Below are 24327 nucleotides of genomic sequence, written 5' to 3' on the forward strand. Positions count from 1 at the left end.
TATTGCTCTTCTATTAATCTCTAACCATAGTCTGTCTTAGTGAGCCCTTCATACTTTATTGTTTTAGGATTTTCTGGCAATGAATTTTGCTCTGTTTAATCAGGGATCCAAAGTATTCAACTTGGAGAGTCATCTTGGCACAATGAGCTCCTCCTGCCTACTATATTTCTACCAGTGAAAGACACCAGAGGAGTAAGATGGTATTTGAACTTCAAGCTTCTTAAATCAGTTGGACTTATTTTCTTGAATCTATGAGTTTATCTGCATCATCTCTGAATCTACATGAGTGTACTCCAGTCTAGAACTTGGCTAGGACCAATAACTGGTGGATCTTTTCTAGCATTTAGTATTAAAATTAACATGAGCAAGAACATGAAATGTAATTTGTTGCATGTGATAACTACACTAATAAAATTATTTACAGTATAAATAACATTGCCTCCAATTTAAAGGGTTTGAATCAAATAGATTCTATATAGGATCTCTGCAAGGTAGCAAAGACCTTAAATCTAATTTTAAAATTATATTACCTGGATATTATCCAAACTAATAACTTCTATACCCCCAAAGACACAGTTAAGACAGTGAAAAGACAACCCACAGAATGGAAGAAAACATTTATAAGTCATATACCTAATAAGTGACCTATATTCAGAAGAACTATTACAGCTCAATAATAAAAAGACAACCAATTTTAAAATGAGCTAAGAGTATTTAAATAGATATTTTTCCAAAGAAGATATATTAATGACCAATAAATACATTAAAAGTATTAAATATCATTAGTTACTATGAAAATGAAAATCAAAACCACAATGAAATATCCCTTCACATCCACTATAATGACTATAATCAATAAGACAGATAATAACAAGTGTCAGTGAATATGTGGAGAAATTAAAATTATAGAATTACCTTAAATCCAGCCATAATCCATAATTACCATAAATTTCTAGGTGTCTACCCAGGGGAAATGAAAACATATGTCCATGCAAACACTCGCAAGTAAAGTTCATAGAAACCCTGTCCACAAGAGCCAAAAGGCTTGGAAATAACTCAAATGCCCATCAACTGGTGAATGCAGAAGCAAAGTGGGATGTATCTTTACAATGGAATACTATTCAACAATAAAAATGAAGTACTGATACATCCCACAACATTGATAAACCTCAAAAACATTTTGCTGCATGAAAGAGGACACAAAAGAGAACTGCATGATTCTCTTTATAAGAAATGTCCAGAAAAGGCAAATATATTAAGACAGAAAGATTAGCGGTTGCATAGACCTGGGTTGGGAGTAAAAAGTAACTCTAATGGGCATATTCATTAAGGGAGTGCTAGCAATGTACTAAAATTAGATTTGGGTGATGGTTGCACAACTCTGTAACTGTACTAAATAAACTAAAAATCATTGAATTGAACACTTAAAATGTGGATTTTGTAGAATGTAAATCATACAAAGTTGTTCACTTAAAAATTATATTACTAATTTTTTATGGGGATAAAAATATTTTATGATAAATATATATAGATTTCTATAGACACACTGCAGAATTTAGGGTTTATAAGTTTAGAAGTAAGGGTAAATTCAGTAGAGAAATAGTAGTAAGAGATTGTATTATATTTTAGATGATGCTACAATAAAATGGCCAGAAAATGAATATAAGTAGCATATAAAGTCCCAGATGAAAAGTTATAATATATTTCTCATACATGGTATGTGGATAAGCTTTAAAAGGTACTTGAGTACCTTTCCATGAGTTCTGTAGCCAATACTGCTGCAAGAATAAGGAATATAAGTTTGATCCCTTTCTTCACAATATGTTAATTCAAGGACTGAACAACTTCCATGCCATAACATTTTTCTTATTGTTTCAATAGGGGATGTGAATATTAACTTCATCTTTTTGCAAAGTTCCAAATGTCGATGTAATAATAGTAGCTAATACTTATTGATTTCCTGCTATATGCCAGACACTGAGTGGTTTAAAGCCATTTTCTCATTTAATGTGCTATATTGATATGAACACTTACTGTTCTTCCTTAGTTAAATTACACTTTTCTTTCTTGTGTCCTCTTTTATAGCCTTTCTCTGCTCTCTTTTTCTTTTTTCTATTCCACTACTCCCCATCCACCTTGGGTGCAAATTATTCAGTGCAAATTATTCAAATGGTTACACTATTTGTGCTTCAGTCTCATTTTTTAAAAATAAGAGTTTTGTTCTTATTGCTCTGCCTTAAGCCAAAAACCCATTTAACATTGGAGAAAAATACCAAATCAGACTTTGTGGTGAATTTTGAATGATTTTGTCAAAATGTTCAAGCGATTTGTACATATAAACCTGCCTTAAATTAAAGAAATGTGAGCTGAAGAGGAGGAGGTCTTTGAACGGGAAGTGGTAGATTCCACTCTAGTATAGACTCTTTTGTGAAGAAATCTGCAACAGAGGATAGAAGGAAGAAAATACAAGTTCACCAAAGGTGTGGGTGAAGGGCTGGCAAAGAAAACCTGTAACAGGAGATGTGGACACTTGTGAGTATGCCTCAGTGCATTGCATTAATAATTTGCATATTAAGAAGTCATGAGTCTTTGCGTTAATGAATCCCTAACTAGTCTCTGACACAATAGACTGAGCGTCCCTGGAGGAGTCATTATGGCCTATCATGTCAATGATCCGCATATTAATGCCTCTCTTACAGGCTCATCAACAGGTCGCCTAATAGGCTTCCATTGAGTTCTTTTTCATTTGCTTTTTAAATGTATCCTCTCCTCCCTTCCTTTTGTTAATACTATTGTGAAGAATTGACAAAAAGGTGCATTAAGATGATTTTAACATGTGACTTAAATTCACAAAAGCATTAAATTTAGAAATAATGCTTTAAGACTTCCTGAGTCTGCCTAGAAAACTTTTCAAGTGCAGTTAAATACAAATCCAGGTTGATAATAGGTTTCTTATTTGGATTTTAATACAAACCATCCAACCCAATTTACCATATTTCTCTTTTCCCTGATATATCAATTTATGCTGTGATTAGCATAAGTAGAATAGCTAGTTTAAAAATGTTAGTGAAATTGAATTTCTTGAAAATGGAAATGAATTCCAATGGATTTCATATCATAGAGATTACTAGACACAAAACTAAAAAGCAGTAGCAAATAATATAAACTATAGAAATATAAAAAAGTAGCTGATAATATAAAACTATAGAAATTTTAAAAATTAAATTTAAAGAAAATACTAGACATATATTAATTTCAGAGCAACAAATAAATGGTCCAAGGATCTAAAAAGAGGACTTCTTAACTTTTAAATTTAATATTAAATTAAAAGCAGTCACAGAAAGGCAGTATTTTAACATTTCTAACTTGATTTGGCATGCCTTGACTTTTGTTAACCCTAACTATTATATTTAAGATATTTTTTTAGTTACAAACATAAGACCTACGATCACCTATATGAAATATTGAAGAACCGTGCTACCAATAGTTTTATTATACATCATTTCACCTGATTTATTCTCCAGATGGGAAGAGTATTGATACATGGAATTCTCTATCAAGAGACAGGAATTGGACAAAAGCTGGGGAAAGAGTTGGAGAGGTTTGACAATTTATTCCCCATTAAAAACAAAACAAAAAAAAACAAAACCCAAACAAAACCAAACAACAACAAAAAAAAAGGAAAATCACGCATAAACTGTACTATCCTGGCGAAAAACAGAGGTCTCATGCTCAGGTGAGGTGGTCAGATTCTTCTCTCACTTGGGCAAGAGATCCTTCTGAAACGTGTCACTTCAGAGGGATTTGATTTCAAAGACTGAAAGTTTCGTGCTCCTTTGTTTTCATTCCCACTCCTAACCCTTCCAAACACAACCTTTCCACACATACACTGGAAATACCATTTTACTTTTTTTTTTTTTTTTTTTTTTTTTTTTTTTTGGCCTTATCTAGGGCTGCTCCCAAGGCACATGGAGATTCCCAGGCTAAGAGTCTAATTGGAGCTGTAGCCACCGGCCTACACCAGAGCCACAGCAACACAGGATCCGAGCACGTCTGCAACCTGTGCCACAGCTCATGGCAACGCCGGATACTTAACCCACTGAGCAAGGACAGGGATCGGACCAGCAACCTCATGGTTCCTAGTCAGATTCGTTGACCACTGAGCCATGAAGGGAACTCCCCATTTTACATTTTAAATTACTTTTTCTTAAAACAGTTTTCAGAAGAATATGTGTAATACAAATTCTGTAGAGTTTGGGTGTCAAATCTCAGCATTTGACAAACTGAGTATCTTAGGTGATACTTATGCATAGATTCCACAGAGAAAACATGTTTAATCAAGATTTTCTTAACTGCAATTACTTGGCTCACGGTTACGACTCTATGATAATAACTTTTTACAGAACCACAAACAAATCAGTATCATTATGAAGAATATAATGCCTAAGACTTACTATCCTTAGAAAAAAATAAGCATTACAGTACACCGATATTTTTTTAAGGATAGTTGTGGTATAAAGCTGTTAGGAATTATTTTGCAAGGAAATTGTGGCAAATAAGAAAGTCAGACTTCTGCAGTAGTAAGACTCTCAGCTGGACAATCACTAGTTTCTTGTCACCCACTTGCTCCACAGGTAAAAATTACTTTCATTAAGATCTTAGGTAAAATAAGAACTTTAGGCCAATAAAGTCCTGATATCTCTCAGATATATATTTAGTTTGCCCAGTATCCATCACTTAAAAACTCTTACATTTCTCTCTCGATAGAATATAATTTGCAGATTGTAGCAGAGGAGTCCCCGGGCCAGGTTTACCTATAAGTCTTCTGTTTGAAATTCATGGATTCTGCTTGTAATTACACATCTTCCAAAGCAACCTACCACTTTATTTTTGATCCGCACCTAAACCTCCAAGATTCAACCTAATTATGCACTAGATCCTCACAATTTAGTACTTATTTAGAAGACACTCTAAAGAGATCACATCCCTACAAAATTGCACACAATGACCAGATTCAATCACAGTGTTAAATCCAAATAGTTTTTTTCTCCCAGATTCCTGTCAGGTGGGGTGAGCAAGAAAAAAATAGCACCTACCACTTTGACATGACAAAGGAGATTTGAAAATAGCAATCCTTGGCAGGAGACAAAGACATAGGAAATGAAGAAACTGTGGAAAAAAAAAAAAAAACTTACCAAAGAATACTTCAACAAGATTATATATTTAGTTGCGTCTTTCTCTGCTTTTGAAATTTCTTGCAAGAAGGCATGGTACAACTGTTTTCAGGACATTTTCAAGATCAAGCACTGAGGCAATAGGCAATGTTCTAATTTACTAAAAGAAATAGCAAAGATTTTTAGGAACATAGCAAGTCAGCTTTATGGAAAACAGGAAAGTGACTCAATAAAACCATCTGGTCACTAATGTGGTGGTATGTTCTTAGTTATTTAAATGCTTGAGCAGTTCACTAGAGTTTACTCAAGGGGCTTGTGGTTTGCCATGGTTTATGATTACATATTTAAAGTAATAAATTATATCATATGTATTATCCAATACATCTGTTTGTCCCAATCAGTTGTAGATATTGGTAATGTTCTATTATTGAAAAATTTTACCTGGATATAGTAAAATAATGTGGGGAAAAATTATTGTATAATCTGCATTATAAATAATATAAAACTAACTCACGGATTGTGTGAGTAGGATTTCTGTAGGGATTAAATGTAAACTGCTGACCATGAGATTTAATTGAGAATTTATCTTTTTATTGCAATTTTAACAGTTATTTTTATTGATCCTACTAGTACTGATATATCTTTTGAAAAAAATTTAAGCAATTTCTAAATAAAGCATTTCAAAATTACATTCATGAATACTATTAGTTATATAAATATGGAACTCTAAAACTGGAAGGATGTTATTTAATATCAAAACCGAGAAAGGCAAATTGTTTCCATTTTGAGCAATAGAGGGTTTGATGGGTTGTGGCTGCCTGGCTGGGTAGAGAAGGGGCAAGGGGCTCTATCTGGTCTCAGCAAAGAAACCCATTGATCTGTTATCAGTGCTTGCCATGGGTGCCAGAGAGGGAGGCCAGCATGAGAGTATGGTATTTGATATCCCTAACCTAATTCAGAGCTTCCACTTTGAAGATTTGGAATGTGATGCCCACAAAACCATGCTCCTTACCATATTCGTTATTAGTCTCCAGATTCAGCATCTAAAGGAAATACAAAGCCACTTAACATTTTTTGATGTTTTTTCTTTGAGGTTATTTCTTGCTTTTTTCAGTCCCTGTTATTAATGCAAAACTGTCTTAATTTTGTTTTCTTTTCTGGCATTAGCATCGAGGAACTGAATTTATCTTTTCATCCTAAATTCCTTCTTGAGTTTATACCTTTAATTTTTTTTTTCCCAAGACACTTCTGTTCACAATTAGACATTTATCTCTGTAATTGTCTCTCTTCTGATGAAATACTTCTCTGCTTTCAGCTTAGCCCGGATCAAAAGAAGGCTATCGATATTGTAACACCGAAGGAATAGATATTAAGCCCCAGCAGTTGGTTATCTCTCATTAAGTACAAAATTCTGCTTTCCTCCTTACTCCAACTCACAAGTGGCTTTTAAATGTTGGAATACTAAAAAGTCAGTTTTTAGAGAAACATTACCACACAATTATGAAAATAAACAGTATGTAATATGTAATTATTTATTCCAGGAAAACTATTTCAGTATTTCTGTAAGTATCCACTTAGCAATGCTAATATTAATATATTATGCTTAAAAAGATCTCAAATGAAGTACACATTATTTCTAACTTAACAGCTCTCCATTTATATTCCTTTCTTTAGGTAAGGAGGGTAGAGGAAATGATCTCACAAGCTTTGAACAAAGAGGGCAGACTCACTTCCTTCTTAAGGAGTTCAATATTTACCTTGTAGCTGTTTATCAGAAAGTGAGAGGGGATGCCCAAGAATTCCATGTTGGTTTCTTTAGGCAGTGCTGAATACTTTAAAGCAGTGTTAAAGAGACACAAATACAATATTCATGACTCACTTTGGAAATGATCCTTTTTTATGCCAACTTTTTGATTCCTCTTGGAACAGAGTTATACTTCTGCTACCTACAACTTAATCCTGACATTTACCCTGTCTAGCTGGGTAATTCCATCACATCAGACTTAGATTGTGTGGAACAGGTCTCAGAAAGGTTTCACTCATGTTTTAAGAGACATCTGAGCTTTGAGCACAATAGCATTACAGAAACTCAGGAAAAATGATATTATTACTTATACTGAAACTACTACATTTGACAGCGTTAAAATTAACCATAACTCCAAAAGCAGAAGTGCCACATACCCAGAAACTGCAAGAATATTAACAAGGTGCCTAAACTCTGACACTGAATAAATCAATCGGGTAATAACAGAAAGTGTGAATTAGCATTCCTATGCACACTGTATTTGGAGAGGATTCTTTCAAATCAAAAGTTACTTTCACTGATGAGCTAGTGATTTTTCTTTGGAGGGTGAACTTTTGATAATAAAGGCATATTTTTAAAAGACTAAGTAAGTATGCTATCACAGGCTGTCAATTTTACTCTTTTTTTTTTTGGTCTTTTTAGGGCTGCACCTGTGGCATATGGAGGTTCCCATGCTAGGGGTTGAATCAGAGTTGTAACTGCCGGCCTATGCCACAGCCACAGCAATGCCAGATCTGAGCTGCGTCTGCAACCTGTGCCACAGCTCATGGCAATGCTGGATCCTTAACTCACTGAGCAAGGCCAGGGATCAAAAGTGCATCCTCATGGATGCTACTCAGATTCATTTCCACTGAGCCACAATGGGAACTCCTGTCAATTTACTCTTAAAAGCAATGTGTGAAAAAAATTTATCATGATTTAAAGATATTAGACAATGGAGTAAACTTTAAAAATTGTAGATAAATCCCAGTAAAAGGAGAAGCATGAGAATTAGGTACTGTGGCAGTGGAGAACTAATCGTCAGTGTGGAAATTACTACATATTTACTAATAATAATGGTAATAACAGTAGCGATGATAATAATACATTTATTAAATACTTTTGCCTATTGGGAATTATGCTAAATAACTTCCCTGTGTAAGGACTATGCAACATTTTGGAGAAAAATGAGACATAGGTTAAGTACCTTGTTGGAGGTTGAATGCCTAGCAAGTGACTTAGTAATTGGTACACAGTGGTAAAGATTGAGATTTGATTTCAGATTTTTCTTTCTCTTTCACTAGGAATTGACTAGAATAGAAGCCAGGAACATGGGCATAACTTGTTGGTGTACTTTCTAGGCACATGTACAGAGATGAGAGAAGGAGGCTAAAAACTGTGTCTACATGGTACCTGGGAAGCAGTTACCCAGCCTGCAAGACATCAGACACCAACTAGCAAACCAATTTAAGAACTTACTGACTAGTAGTACAGGAGTCTCAGTTAATACCGGACTTAACTCCCCCTTGCTTAGGTCCTGGAGAGGAAAATATTAGATTTCTAAATCTCATGAACACAAAGATCAGGCAGAAAGAAGGCATTTTTAAAAACCCACATACAGAGAATTGATCAACAAATCACATTGGTGCTACATCAAAGTTTAACTCAGGGAGTTCACACTGAGGCTCAGCCCTGACTAGTATCCATGAGGATTCAGGTTTAGTCCTTGGCCTCGCTCAGTGGGTTAAGGATCCTGCCTTGCTGTGGCTGCGGCTGTAGCCAGCAGCTGAAGCTCCGATTTGACACCTAGCTGGGATTTCCATATGCCAAAGGTGCAGCCCTGAAAATAAAAGTTTAACTCAAATTTGATTCCTCTTCTCTTTCCTCATTGCCATCACCTCTAACAGTCATCATTTGTGTCTGAGATATCAAGCCTCGCGACTTATCTTCCTGTTTCACTACGGCTCATCCCATCCAGGCTCTTCTGAGATCCTTAAATATACTTCCAGAGGTTGGTCCCAAAATGTAAATCTGACCACATCTCTCTCCCTCTTAACTGCTCCACTCCCCACCTCACCCTCAACAAAACACTGGTTTAAAAGTACAAAAAGAATTCAGTCCCCCTTTGCCTGGCATGCCAGGCCTTTTAAAGCTGGCTCCAACTAATTCTAGTTCTATTCTTTGGTATTCTTTCCCCCAAACACAGTCAAATCCTCTGAGCATTTCATTGTTTCTGGAAGGGTCTCTTCCTTTTGTGCTTCTTTGCCTTTATATCTTTGACAATTTTCTTTTTAAATTTTTTTATAGTTGATTTACAATGTTCTGTCAATTTCTGCTTTACAGCAAAGTGATCCAGTTAAACACACACACACACACACACACACACACACACACACACACAAATGCGTATATATATACACACACATTTTTTTCTCACACTATTCTCCATCATGTTCCATCATAAGTGATTAGATATAGTTCCTTGTGCCATACAGCAGGATTTCAATGCTTATTCACTTCAAATGCTATAGTTTGCATCTGCTAACCCCCAACTCCTAGTCCACCCCATTCCCTACCCCTTGGCAGCCACAAGTCTATTCTCCATGTCCATGAGTTTCTTTCTTTTCTGTTGATAGGTTCACTTGTGCCATATATTAGACTCCAGATATAAGTGATATCATATAGCATTTGTCTTTCCCTTTCTGACTTACTTTACTTAGTATGAGAATCTCTAGTTCTGTCCATGTTGCTGCAAATGGCATCATTTTGTTGTTTTTATGGCTGAGTAGTATGCCATTGTGCATATGTACCACTTCTTCTTAATCCATTCATTTGTTGATGGACATTTAGGTTGTTTCTATGTCTTGGCTGTTGTGAATAGTGTTGCAGTGAACATAGGGTTGCATGTATCTTTTTGAATGGAAGTTTTGCCCAGATATATGCCCAGCAGTGGAATTGCTGGATCATATGGTGGTCTATATTTAGTTTTCTAAGGAACCTCCATACTGTTTTCCATAGCGGTTGTACCAATTTACATTTATACCAACAGTGTGTGTGGGGGGGGTTCCCTTTTCTCCACACTCTCTCCAGCACTCATTATTTGTAGAATTACTATTGATGGTCATTCTGACCAGTGTGAGATGGTACCTCATTGTAGTTTTGATTTGCATTTCTTTAATTAGTGATATTGAATATTTTTAATGTCTTCTTTAGAGAAATGTCTATTCAGGTCTTCTGCCCATTTTTCAAGTTTTTTTTTTTTTGCTGTTGAGTTGTTTGAACTGTTTGTATATTTTGGAGATTAAGCCCTCGTCAGCCACTTTTATTCAGCATAGTATTGTAAGTCCTAGCCACAGCAACTAGATAAACAAAGAAACAAAAGGTGTCCAAATTGGAAGAGAAGAGGTCAAATCGTCACTCTGTGCAGATCACGTGATACTATAGACACAGAAAACCTTAAGGACTCCACACAAAAACTACTTGAACTGATCAACGAATTCAGCAAAGTAGCGGGATACAGGATTAACATTTAAAAATTGGTTGCATTTCTGCATACTAACAATGAAATATTAGAAAAGGAATATAAAAGTATAATACCTTTTAAAATTGCCCCCCTAAAAATTACATCTAGGAATAAACCTGGTCAAGGTGGTGAAAGATTTATATGCTAAGAACTATAAAACATTAACCAAGGAAACTAAAGAGGATTCAAAGAAATGGAAAGATATTCCATGCTCCTGGATTGGAAGAATTAGTATCATTAAAATGGCCATACTACCCAAAGTAATCTACAGATTCAATGCAATCCCTATCAAATTACCCATGATATTTTTCACAGAACTAGAATGAACAATCCAAAAATGTATATAGAACCATAAAAGACCCAGAATTGCCGAAGCAATCCTGAGGAACAAAAACAAAACAAGAGGTACAACTCTCCAAGACTTAAGACAATACTAAAAAGCTACAGTAATTAATACAGTGTGGTACTGGTACAAAAACAGCCATACAGAACAATGGAACAGAATAGAGAACCCAGAAATAAACCCAGACACCTAGAGTCAATTAATCTTTGACAAAAGAGGCAAGAAGATAAAATGGGAGAAAGTCTTTTCAGTAAGTGGTCCTGGAAAAACTGGACAGCCGCATGTAAATCAATGAAACTAGAACACACCATCACACCATGCACAAAAATAAACTCAAAATGGCTTAAAGACTTAAACATAAGACAAGACACCATAAAACTCCCAGAAGAGAACGTAGGCAAAATATTCTCTGACATCTGTACAAATATCTTCTTAGGCCAGTCTCCCAAAGCAATAGAAATAAAAACAAAAATAAACCAGTGGGACCTAATCAAATTTATAAGCTTTTGCACAGAAAAGGAAACCATTAAAAAAAAAAAAAAAAAAAGACAACCTACAGAAAGGGAGAAAATAGTTTCAAACAATGCAGCTGACCACTTCTTATTCATTCTGCCTGGAATGACCTTACCATTCGTCTCTAATTGAGAAACTCCTACTTTTCCTAAAATATAATTTAGAATATTACTTCTTTTGTGAAGAACTCCCTGATTTCTCTGAGTGCCCTCCTCATTTCTGTTCTTTTTTTTCTCTAAGAGAAATTATATCCTATTATTTATTTTATTATTTGTCATATTATAATAATTGCCTGTTGATATTTCTGTTTCCATCATTACATTATAGCTTCCTTGAGGTAAGAAACTGTATGCATATTCATTTTGATTTTCCAGTGTTTATTAGAACTTATGGCTTATGGTGAGTATTCAAAATATCTATTAGAAGAATGATTAAATGATACTAGTGACTAGATTATATGATTTAAAGTGCACTAGAAATGAACTACCCCTCCATAAAATACGCACATTTTTGACTTTTTAACTCTCAATTTGTATTAGAAGCTTTTAAATTTTTTGATTAATTATTTAAACCCATAAATAAAAGCACTGTTTTGAACTTTGGAGGGAGTGTTATTTTAAACATTATAAGACACACAGAAATATGCATGCTTTAATTTATTTGAACATTTTATAAAACTAAATTTTAATGAGGAAAGAAAAGAAGAATAATGTTATGATAATATTGGCAAGAAGTAGGGAGAAGGGAAGAGTAAAAAGGAAGGTGTGCATTTATTTGGCAGCATTTATTATGCCACTATTATGTGTCAGGCACTGTGTTATCCACTGGGAATACAGACCAGTAAGAAACTCCTTTGCTCAACAAGGACTGAGAGAATAGAAAGGGGAGACTAAAAACATTCATTGATACGTTTCATTTATACCACAACTATATACAGTTCTGGGTCTTAATCATCATCAACTATCAAGTTCTTTGCTTTTTTCCTCAAATTTCTAAAGTTGTTTTAATTATACCCTTTAAATGCAATTGGTCATATAACAGATACTTTGAATTTGGTAGTGAGATTTTATCTGTAGAATCCAGTAATTTAGGCCAGAAAGAAACCAATTTTTCTTAATAAATTATCTGGAACTAGAATATAACTATTTAGATATTTTAAATAATAAGCACCTAAAAAACTGCTACTCAAGGCACTCAGCATCTCACCATTTCTTTTCCTCTTTCCTTTCCTCTAACTTGCCCACCCGATGCAACCACAATCTTGAAAAATCAAGCTTTCTTGTTTATATAATGTTTTATTATAATTTATGTGTTCCTTGATACATAACACATAAATTATTTTAGCAACTTTTAGGTCAATAAAAAGAACATCTTCTGATGCAATGTTTTTGGACCGTTCATTTAATATTATGTTGCTATAATTTATACATGTTGTTGCATGTCTCTGTGGCTATTAACTTTGAGTGCTATATAATATTCCTCTTATGAAATGACAAGTTTTATACATATATTTCTGTTTACAGGCATTTTGATTGGTTCAATTTTATGCAGTTGGTAGCAATTTTTATCAATTAAATAGGTAGAGTATTTCCTTGTGATCTTGACTTGCATTTCTCTGTTTTCTAATAGTGGTGACTGACTATATTTATGTTTTCATATATCTTCTTGCTAACTATGAATATGGTATCTCTCTCAATAATTTCTAGGTCTTTAATATTTATTGATATTTTATATTTTTTATTCTTTTCCCTATAGGAGACTTACACATCTTCTATTAGATTTTTTAACAGACATTTTATATAATATTTCAATTTCATCTATTTCAGCTTCTCTTTCTTGTATTTATCCCCAAACCTAAGATTTCTCCCCTATATTTCTGTATTTACATGTTTTTGTAAGATATTAATAAAAGCATATACAGTTTGGTCACTAATTATTTACATCTGAAGTGAGTTAAAAACAGATTCCTTTCCTTTTGATGCAATCATTTTTAAATTAAAACATTTTAGAGAATTGAATAAGAAAAATGATGGATAACATTTTGTTTAGGCAAAAGTAAAAGGCTTTTTTTGGAGTTCCTGTCCTGGTACACTGGTTAACGAATCCGACTAAGAACCATGAGGTTGAGGGTTCGATCCCTGGCCTTGCTCAGTGGGTTAAGGATCTGGTGTTGCTGTGAGCTGTGGTGTGGGTCACAGAAGCGGCTTGGATCCCGAGTTGCTGTGGCTCTGGTATAGGCCAGCGGGTACAGCTCCAATTAGACCCCTAGCCTGGGAACCTGCACATACCACAGGAGCAGCTCAAAAAAAGGCAAAAAGACAAAAAAAAAAAAAAAAAAAAAAAAGCTTTAAAAGGTTATTATTATCCCTCCACAAATGAGATTTTCAGAATTGTTATGGGACTAAAGATGAAGCAGGAATTATTGACTTGATTATATCTGTTTAGTATTTGATTAGTGGTTTATAAATTTTTAAGTTTGTAGATTTTATATACATGTAGAAGAAAAACGCATTAGTTTGCAGTTGCATTCCACAAAAATGAATCTCTGTATAGTTATTGGCCTCATTAAACAATACAGATTTATAGATTAAATCAGTATCAATTGTGGAAATACTATATTTTTCTAATGAAAATATATTATTCATTTCTGGCTCTATTATAAGGTACAAAATAGTTTTGGTGAAACTGAGGTTAAGCATCATAAATGTATACAAAACTGAATCACCTCATATAGTAAGGATGGAAGAATTTGCAACTTTTTTGTGATTTGTTGAAATAAGATTAGCATTTCATGCAAATGAAGACGAGGCTCTACTGAACAAGTTTATTACCCATTGTCAACACTCTGGATTTCTTTTGTTGCAGAAAAGGTTATTGAAAAAATTCACTAGGAGAAAATTCAGTTGAGACAGTACAAGAAAATGTGGATACTGGGCCAGTCACTTCTGGTAGATTGACTTGTGACATAGCTATACAAAAAAGTGGGCTTTTCATTAAATTTTTTTTTTCTTGCTGAATGTCATGGACAGATCTAATTTATTGGTTCCACAAATATACCCACAAACAAACCACATTTGAAAGAAAAAGTTATTTATCTTTCTCAAAAAGTATGCAAAATTTGATAGAAAAGGTAATGCAACCCAAATTATTTTAAAAAAGAAAATATAAACTTCTACGTGAGTGATCTGAAGACTTGATTGTAAAAGTGGCCTTTGGCAATACACACATGAAGTTTTAAACTGAGTACAAATTTAGCTGCTTTCCAAAGTTTCTAGTAAGTTTTGTTTTTTTTCTCCTTTTCTGGAGATCAATATTATGTCTGTTCAACTGAAAGAATACTGAGTAAAATGGAACACAAAAAATTAATCACTGGAATGTTAGAGAGCAATTTCAATGACCACAAATGGACTGTCAATTCATAAAACTTCATCACTTAAACCAAAAGAAAAATGTTCTCACCTGAAAAGATTAAATTCATGAATGATGGAATAGTCTACATTTACATATATTTTTACTTTGGTTATATAAGTTTCAATATAAGCAAAATAAGCTTATTTATAAAAATGGCATTGTGTATATAATTTTTACATTTTTCTACAACTAATATATACTATTTCATCATTCTAAGAAATCAATTTAATATTAAAATATACAAAATAATGCAAAAAATATGAAAGGTTATGTAATATTTGGCTTGTAATTGATTTGAATTTCCTCCTCTATAAATATACTCTATTTATAGTCCCATAAAAATGTTTAAGATTTTGTTTTAAATTTAACAGTAAAGAAGAATCATCAGTACCTTCAGAGGAGAATAACTTTGAGAATTCAAAGATTACAGGTAATATTTCCTTAATTTTTAAACTGAATCCATTTCTTTTGTTAAAACCTGTGATTATAATGATCTTACCTAGACACAATTATCTGAACTTTTCAGATACCTATATCCCAACAATTGTTTGCTCTGATGAGGACAAGGAAGACTTGGAAACCGGTAATCAAAATGTGAAAGATGTAAACAGGGAACATGATGAACATAATGAAAAAGAATTAGAGTTGATGGTAAGTGTTCTGGTTGCCACAGTGTTAGAGAAGATGAATCCATTTATGCTTCAAAGATGCTGCAATGCCTGCCTTTCAATAGCTTCAACTAACATAATTTGCAAATGTGAAAAGCACAGCCTATTCTGTTCTTGCATCTCAGGCTTGATCAACAAGGCACTTTGATTTCAGTATGTTGCTTCTGGTCTCTGCAGTAGTAAATTAATGACATTCATTTCTTATCTCTTTACCAGCGGCTCTGAGTAATATTTTGCAGGAATTACAGAAGAGGTAGCACTATCCTGATATGCATTTCTAATCTTTGTGACAAGTGTACACTTATCACAAACTCGTCTGTGAAATGAGAGGGCTGAACTAGATGATTGTTAAGGTTCTGTCCGGCTCTACAAGTCTAATTCTTGCCTTTAGCAGCTTTTTTTTTTTTTTTTTTTTTACTTCCATCTTTGTGAGAATCTCTACGTTCTATATCATTGGCAAGTTTTAAATTCCCAAATGAGGAGAAAATAGCCTGTGTCATAACAGGAAACAAATTCAACACTGTACAATTTAGTATTAAATTTGTTATCATAAATTTCACACTTGGTGAACATTCAATCTATTTGGAATTTTGGGGGGATGGTTTAGATAGAATTTTTATCACAAAGGAAGAAATAGGAGTAAATGAGTCACATAATGCAATTTATCCCTTACTGTATTTGGTTGGAGTTCATATCATTAGGATACATGGATTCATAATCATCTAAGATTAAAATGACATTTGCTTCTTCAAGTGTCAGTGCTGAAACAGAAAAGAAATAGAACTCATCTCTTTCCCCACACATTCCATCTTTTCTATAGTGATATGGAAGCTGCATCACTAAAGTATGCAATTTACTTTGCTCCAACTTTAAGAAACTACAAAGTTGTCACCCATTGTGAGAATTCTCACCAGCTGAAAGTTAACACCGCCATTTTTTTCAAACCACAGAATATAATGAAAGGGCCTTGAAAAATCACATACTTCACCAATATACCTCATTACAATGAGCAGGCTAAAATATAAAAGTTTGTTTAGAAGTTACTGAGATTGTACGTCCAATAAATGAACAGGGAGCTCTAATTTAGATGCTAATTTGCTCTATGCTGACGTTAATGCATAAAACAATGAAGCTCTATAATAGATGGAAATACAACCAAATCTGTGGAACCCACAGGCATTGGCTTACAAGACAGCTGTGCAGTTGACAAGTAACATGAGCCTTATGTGAGAAGAAGGGGAAAACGTAAGATTTGCATATAATTATTGAGATCATGCAAATGTCAGTTATGAGGAGAAAAAAAAAAAAACACAGGCATCTCACTGTTAAATCCTGACAGTTGGCATCACTGAAGAGCTCAAATACATTTGAGTACCAGTTGGCAGAGGGTCATTAAAACAGAATTTGCAGAGACATTAACTCCCTCACTTTTCTTTGAGTGACGTTTTGCTATTAATAGTTTGCAGAGGCTTTGCAGAAAACATATTAATAAGAGAAACTGTAATAGGGGCACCTACAGCAAGTGTAAATGCAGCAAGGGGCACCTAGGAAGCTGCTCTCTAATTGATTAGCATGGAGCTATCAATGTGTATATCCTAAGTGAGGAGAAAGTACAATGACAAGCAAGAGTAGTTGAATAATATAATGTGATATTTGGAAGCTAGGAAGGAGAGTGATTAATTTTGGCCCCTTTTCTTATTAATCTCATGGCCAAGTCATAGCCTACAAGAAGCCCCCAAAACATCTGGTGTATAAAATTTGTAAAAAATCGACAAACAAAATGAATCAAGGCAATCTACCAGATAATTACTATCCAAGCTAATGAAACCTATCTAATTTGTTTTATATATTTAAAATGATTTGGTCATTATTCTTTGTTTTTATCCCTTAAGATAAATCAACACTTAATAAGAAGTACTGCTTCCAGAGATGAAAAGAATATAGTCAATTTTCCAAATAAAGCTGAGGGGTTAGAGAAGAAGGAAATCCATGATGAAGTATTCACTGACTTGTTCAAAAGGCCTTTGTCTTCAAGTTCATCAGCAGAAAGATCCTTAAAAGGAGATTCTTACCCCAATGAACAATATCCCTCAGGAAATGAGGGTAGTCATCAACCTTCAGAGGGAATTTCTTCAGATATGGGAGAAATCAAGCCATCGCTGGGAAATACCAGTAGTGACGAATTAGTGCAGTTACATATTGGTAGCAAAGAAGTACTGGATGATAATGCTAATCCAGCCCAAGGGAGAGGCAGAGTGAAAATATCTCATCTCTTTTCAGATCAAATAATGGCAGAAAACTGTAATAAAAAACTTGAAGAAGAAGCTAAAAAAATTGAAATGAAGGATTGGGAATGTTTAAGAAGAGATTTCCATTCGGAATTCCATTCAGAAGAATCGACAGAAAAAGGATCTTCCAAGAAAGATTACGACAGCGGTAAGAATGAGGAGGAAGAGCAAAGAATACATTTAGGTGTTAATGAAAAACAAAGAAAAAAGTTTCCATCAACCTTACATGACCAAGAAAGGAAGACAGGCCACTCTGAAATAAGTGTGGAAGGGATGGGAGCTAGCACTAGAGACCTAACTGCTCTGCCAAGCAAAGACACCACAATTCATGGCCAGGCAATCAGAGCAGATATATTTCATTCACCAAGGACAAATCTAAGCTGGGAAGAAGCTGTGTTAACAACCCCAGACTGTGATCTCTCTACTAGAGAAGGTATTTCTTTAGGCGGAATTCTTGGTCAAGCTTGTTCACCAAGAAATGGAAATGTTTTGAGGAACAAGCATCTTTTCCAGGCTGAAGAAGAACAATCAGATTGCATTAAACCTGAAGATCAGCATAAGAACACACAGCATAAACAAAATCAGAATGTTCTGGAAAGTCAGGGGAAAGCAAGAGAGAATAGAACAAATATAACAGAGCAGACCAAAGAACAAGCAGATTGTGAAGACATGTGGAAAAAAAGAGATAATACAAGGATTCTGAAAGCTACTCCTACAGAAAAACTGTTTACCTGCCAAGAAACAGCGAGCTATGAACTGTCTTCTCTTGCTGATCATGGTATTACTGAGAAAGTAGAAGCAGGTACAGCTTATATAATTAAGACAACATCAGAAAGTACTCTAGAAAGCATGTCTGCTAGGGAAAAAGCAATAATTGCTAAGCTACCTCAAGAGACAGCACGAAGTGACAGGCCCATCGAGGTAAAGGAAACAGCGTTTGATCCACATGAAGGGAGAAATGATTCACGTGATAACCTTTGTCAACGAGATACAGTAGGTGTAACCTATGACAATGATTTTGAAAAGGAATCATGTTTAGGTATTTGTAATGTTCATATAGATGAAACAGAGAAGGAAGAAACCATATCTGTATACAATTCCGGGAAGACACATGACAGGAAGAAACGTGATGTTGGAAATACAACATCTGTAGAAGAATCGTCACAGGGCATTATAGACAATCAAAAAGCAGACTCAAAACTGGATTTACATTTGGAAATGTTACCAATAGGCAAAAAAATATTTACAGAAAATAAAGATCCTGGGCAGGTACAAGAATTATCAAAGAAAACGAATATAGATGCTGTTATTCATTCTGCCTTAAACTCAGGCACTAATGGAGCTTCTCAGAATGGCTCTCACGTTTCCAATCACCATGCTAAAAATTCAGTGCCAACCCATGAACAGGAAGCTGCTGCAGAGAATGAAAATACTACCACAACTCCTCAATCGATTTCTTCTAAATCAGAATATAATTGTAATCCAACACGTGAAATCCAGGGTATTGACAAGCACCCGCATCCTATGACTACACCTGAAGACGTTTCCAAAAGTTCAGGAATAGTGACATCAGGTAGTTGGAAAGAAAGATGTACAGGCCAGATTTCCCAACAAGGAGAATGCAGTGTGGAGACATCTCTAGGGCCGACTATTTTAACCAGTGAAGCTTTGGAGAACAAGGAAGAGGCAAGGCATGAAAATGAAGGATTAATAAACTCTGGACAATCATTGTGCTCTTCAGGTGACAAGGAATCTGAGAGCTCTGCTTCTAGTAGTCTCCCTGCCCAGGAAAGTCAGGCTCAAAGCAGTGAATCTCTGCTTTCGAAATACATCAACTCTAAAATACCTTATTTTCTTTTGTTTCTGATATTTCTCGTAACTGTCTATCAGTACGACTTAATGATCGGCTGGGCATTCTAACTTTTTTCACTGTACTGGCTATCCTGGGAAGGGGGAAGACAAAAAGAGTCTGTCAAAAAGAAGTAACCTCAGCACTATTATTATTCTCTCTTAAAAGATAAGCTATTTAGCCTCAAACATTTGGATTGGTGAACGAGACTATTCATTGTTCAAACAGCCAGTGCAGTTTTTCTCTTGAAGGATCATTTAAAAAGGAATGCGTATGAAGTTTGCTCCTTCATATAAGTAATTATTCTATATAGGACCATTATGTTTGGATCATTAAATACCTATATGAATATGAGATCTGAAGCACGTCAAGTTGAAATTAGGTACAGCTGTTGCTCCTTAGCAGGCTATGAAGTTTCAATGCTTCACGTCGCTTCACTATTTAAAGTGCCATTTCTTGCATTCATTTCTTTTGCAGTAAAGCTTCATTTTTTTCTCTCAGAGTATTTTTCCATCTACGGTTTTTAAAAATAGATAAAACGTGGACAATGGCAGAGGACTTTTATGGTATTTTAATACTGACCATGAAATTTGCATTTACCACTGTATCATTTATCAGCACATTTTGATAAATCAAATCTTTCAATTTCTATTTCATATTTTTAAGAACAATATCTATACATATTGAGATGCATAGATTTAGTTTGAAGAAACACATCCTTTGCCTGAATAACCCTTAATACGCATATACACATTTTAACTCCTGCATACCTGCAAAGTCAAAGCATTTGCAAACCAAATTTGCAAAAGACTGAAACAATCAAGGGATGATCTTTCAGTTATACAAAATTTTGTGTATGGCTTGTCTTTAAGCATTGCTTTTCTCTTTTAAAGGGAGACTGTATAACACAGCTGAATAATTTCAACATCAACTATTATTCAAAGTTGGAAATTTAAGTTGAAAGTTCTACAAACATTGCTTCAGAATGAATTTGTAACTATAAAGCATAAAGCATTAAATTATAACAATAATTAAAAAAGATTTCTAAATGAACTATTCTACTTGGCAGTATTTTTTTGTCTTTAAATTTTTTAACTTTTCTCATTATAAAGCAATGAATTCTTCCCTTAGGTGCATTTAGAAAACAAGCAACTAATCATTAGTGATATTTACCATATAATTATCAGGTTGCTAAATGATAAATCAAATTTTTAAGCAGACAAATAGGCAAATATGGAATCTACTATGGGAGAAATGAATACCCAGTTACAGCAGTGACTTTGGTTGCTATTATTATCTATGGCTACGTATGTGAAATAATGGAACTAGTTATTTTAGTCACATAAAGGCAATGCAAACATTCTTATACAATTGATTTGAACAATGATTTGTCGAATGACTAACATATGCAAAACTTTCTGCTCTGTTCTATGGCAGAGCACTTCCTTTGATACCCTGAATGGCTAGTCCTCAGGGAGGAGGCATTGTATATAGCATGATGCTTTTGACTTGGCGGGGACTTGGGAAGAGAGTCACAATGAGGGAGGTCATTTGAAGGCTTTCTTTTTTATAGGAATTACTTTCATAGAGAATGTAACATTGATCTTCAGAGTGAAAAGTAACCTGTTTATTAATGTGTAAAGGTGAATTCATTGAGTAACATTTGCACATATCATCCCACACTTCCAAGAAACATGCATTTCTGGGAAGACAAAATGAGAATGCAGCATTTAAACTGGTAGTAAATGATTTCCTTTACTACCAGTGGTAGTAAATGATTTCCTTAATTTTCAGTAGTTACACAACTGTTTCCAAATCCCCTAATTGCATGCTTGTCTCAAGTCCCACTGAAACTGAATGCTTGACTTTAACTTTTTAGTTGAACAAACACAAACACCTTGAAGTAGAACTCGGGGCAAATATTTGATTGTTTGAGAAAGCATATTTTCATTAAATACAAGTGGGATACTGTAGACTGGAACTAGAATATTATCTCTGAAATTTCTATCTTGATAATTTTGTTGACATGTCTAGATCACAATGAAGTTATAGTTAGCATTTCTTCAGTTCCTAATGGCTTGGTTTCTGCATTCTACCTTTAAGAGTTTCAGTCAATATGCCATATCTTATTAATGCAAAGAACACTATATTTTTTATGAACACAGGTGCCTGAACTGTAGTTATTCCCTTATACATAAAAGAATGTAACTTCTTTATCTCTTTTATTTGATTTTTTGGCAACATTAACTTATTAAACCTTCTCATACATATTTGTAATGTGATAATAGAAGTTTCAAAGGGTTTAAAAGACTTCATTGTATACTTTTCTGCATGCAAAGAAGATACAATTGGTAATTAATTGACTTTCCAAACATTACTTATGAAGAATTTGAAACAAAGTCATAAGAATGTACCAACTGCTAGGTGGAAAGGTAGATTTTTGCAGCCTGCTTTGTTCACATCGCTATATTGAATAAGAAAAGTGAATCCCAGGAAGAACCTGGTTAATAAAGATTTGACTGTGAATCATCATGACAAGGATCATCATAGCTACCTTCATTGTGTCTCCTCAAATACTGGTTAAGGGCCAAAAGAGGGTGTGGCATGATAATAAATAAAAAATACTGCATATCTGCTTCTATAGTGGTTAAGAAATGTGATATAATAACCACCACCTTTTATCTTACTGGGCTCCTGACTTTTAGAAACAAAGTTCTAAAAAATTAATTGGCAAGTCAAGCAACTGTAGGTAGTAAAATCAACTATCATAAAAAAAATCACATCTGGAGTTCCCACTGTGGCTCAGTGTAACAAATCCAACTAGGAACCATGAGGTTGTGGGTTCAATCCCTGGCCTCGCTCAGTGGGTTAAGGATCCGGCTTTGCAAGGAGCTGTGGTGTAGGTCGCAGATCCCGCATTGCTATGGCTCTGGCATAGGCCGGCGGCTATAGCTCCAATTAGACCCCTAGCCAGGGAATCTCCATATGCCATGGGTGTGGCCCTAGAAAAGGCAAAAAGACAAAAAAAAAAAAAAAAATCACATCTGTGTAAGCTGCCAATATGTTATAGATTTTTCAATATAAGAGGAAATGATTCAAGATGACATTCACCTCTCAACATTCAAGAACATTAGTTTAATGCAATTGTGTTTTCCTACTAAGCCCCAATATTTTGATAGTAAATTTTTCCTAGGAACATTTATTTACACATATATATGTATATTTATATATATATTTATTTATATATATAGTCTGTCACTATTTTTATGAGAGAAACAGGATCCTCTTTTATTTGTCATCTTAAACCAGTCTACTGGTTAAATGGAAAACTTAAAAATATCCAGATCAAATTTGGGGAATCAAAGAAAATATTTTCCCAAATAGCATTCATGATACTTTCATAAGTTTTTTCAGTCATGAATATTATTTTATATCACCAGACTTGTTGTTTTCTTTATTAGGCTCAATTTTTACATATAAATTTTTGCAAAATAAGCAAACAAAGCAAAACAAAAAAACTAGCAGGAAAACTAATAAAGATACAAGTAGGAGAGCTGTTATCCCCAGGGCCAGTTCACCTACTTATTTTTGTTAACATGATCTCTGACCTTTCAAAATTTCACTGAGTAAATATAGAAAGTGAACTATGCAATAAAGATTGTGGTTTGTTATTTAAGTCCTATCTTTTATTTAAGTCCTTCCAATTCTGTGGAACTGAGAATTAGGATCATTTGATTCTGTAACAAGGTACAAAAGGAATATTCTTCCAGCATTTCCACAATTGTACTCCTATATGAAGACAACAGCTTAAAAAGATACTTTTATTTATTTGATTAATTTGTTTAATTTTATTCAATTTTCAGAAAAAAAATTCATAATAAAGCTCATGGCTACATAAGTTCCTTTTCATCTTTTAAAAATAGATTTGGTCATTAACACAATGTTTTCATAGTTTTACCCAAACCTCTTTAAATAGCTAATAAAATTTTCACTTGGATTTTCAACCCAGCTTTGAACATGTTTTACAAGAAATGCCATTATTGTAGCGTGTTAAAACCTTATTAAACAAACAACTCTTTAAAAATTTCAGAATTTTTATTTTGTGTCTTTTCGATATCTGTTAGGTGCGTACACATTACCTTTGTTTTCAAATATGAAACAATGGTTATGTGAAAATTTAAGGAAGAATTCCCTAAGTTTTTCCTAATATATTTAACTCTTTATATTCATGATAATAAAGAATACCATGTGTAAATCAACAATGGACTACAGAGAAATCATTATTTGCCTGAGATGATGCCAAGATCTGATTCTTCTTTCAATGACTAATTAAACTACTGATCTTGATTGGAATCAATGCTTCGTCCTTCTTATTGCCCCATCTGAACCACGGCCCCTTCATTCCCACTGCTTTGCTTCAAGTCCTCTGTCAGTCAAGCAAGTTATGATTTCCCTAGAAAAGGCCATGCTCATCTGTTCTATGACTGCTCAGGTATGTCCCTCTGTTAAGAAGTCACTTTTAGTTATCTTTCCTTCTCTCTTCCTATCCAACTCGGTACATTTTTCCATGTACAGCTTTAGTCCCCATCCTTTTGAAATCTCCTACTATTTCAGTTGGTAAGATCTCTCCAATTTTTCAGATCTCTTTTGACACTAATCATCTTGCATGCACTGAGTATTTGACTAATTATACTAACTGAACTGTCCGCTTGTTCAGGACAGGAACATGGCTTCTTTCCTCCCACGACTCATAAGGTGTAGTTTGGAGGAAATCT

General features: G+C 34.2%; 1 protein-coding gene across 1 annotated transcript in view; it reads left to right on the top strand.

Annotated features, from left to right (window-relative positions):
- PPP1R3A (protein phosphatase 1 regulatory subunit 3A) overlaps nt 1-23905 on the top strand; it is a 42283-nt gene extending 18378 nt beyond the window's left edge. Inside the window, exons 2-4 of the mRNA XM_003360157.4 lie at nt 15119-15177; nt 15274-15398; nt 17308-23905. Coding sequence (XP_003360205.2) covers nt 15119-15177; nt 15274-15398; nt 17308-19623 — 2500 coding nt within the window. The 3' untranslated portion in view covers nt 19624-23905. The remainder of the gene's footprint in view (nt 1-15118; nt 15178-15273; nt 15399-17307) is intronic.

The sequence above is a fragment of the Sus scrofa genome, chromosome 18, assembly GCF_000003025.6.
Source record: "Sus scrofa isolate TJ Tabasco breed Duroc chromosome 18, Sscrofa11.1, whole genome shotgun sequence".
NCBI classification, from domain to species: domain Eukaryota; kingdom Metazoa; phylum Chordata; class Mammalia; order Artiodactyla; family Suidae; genus Sus; species Sus scrofa.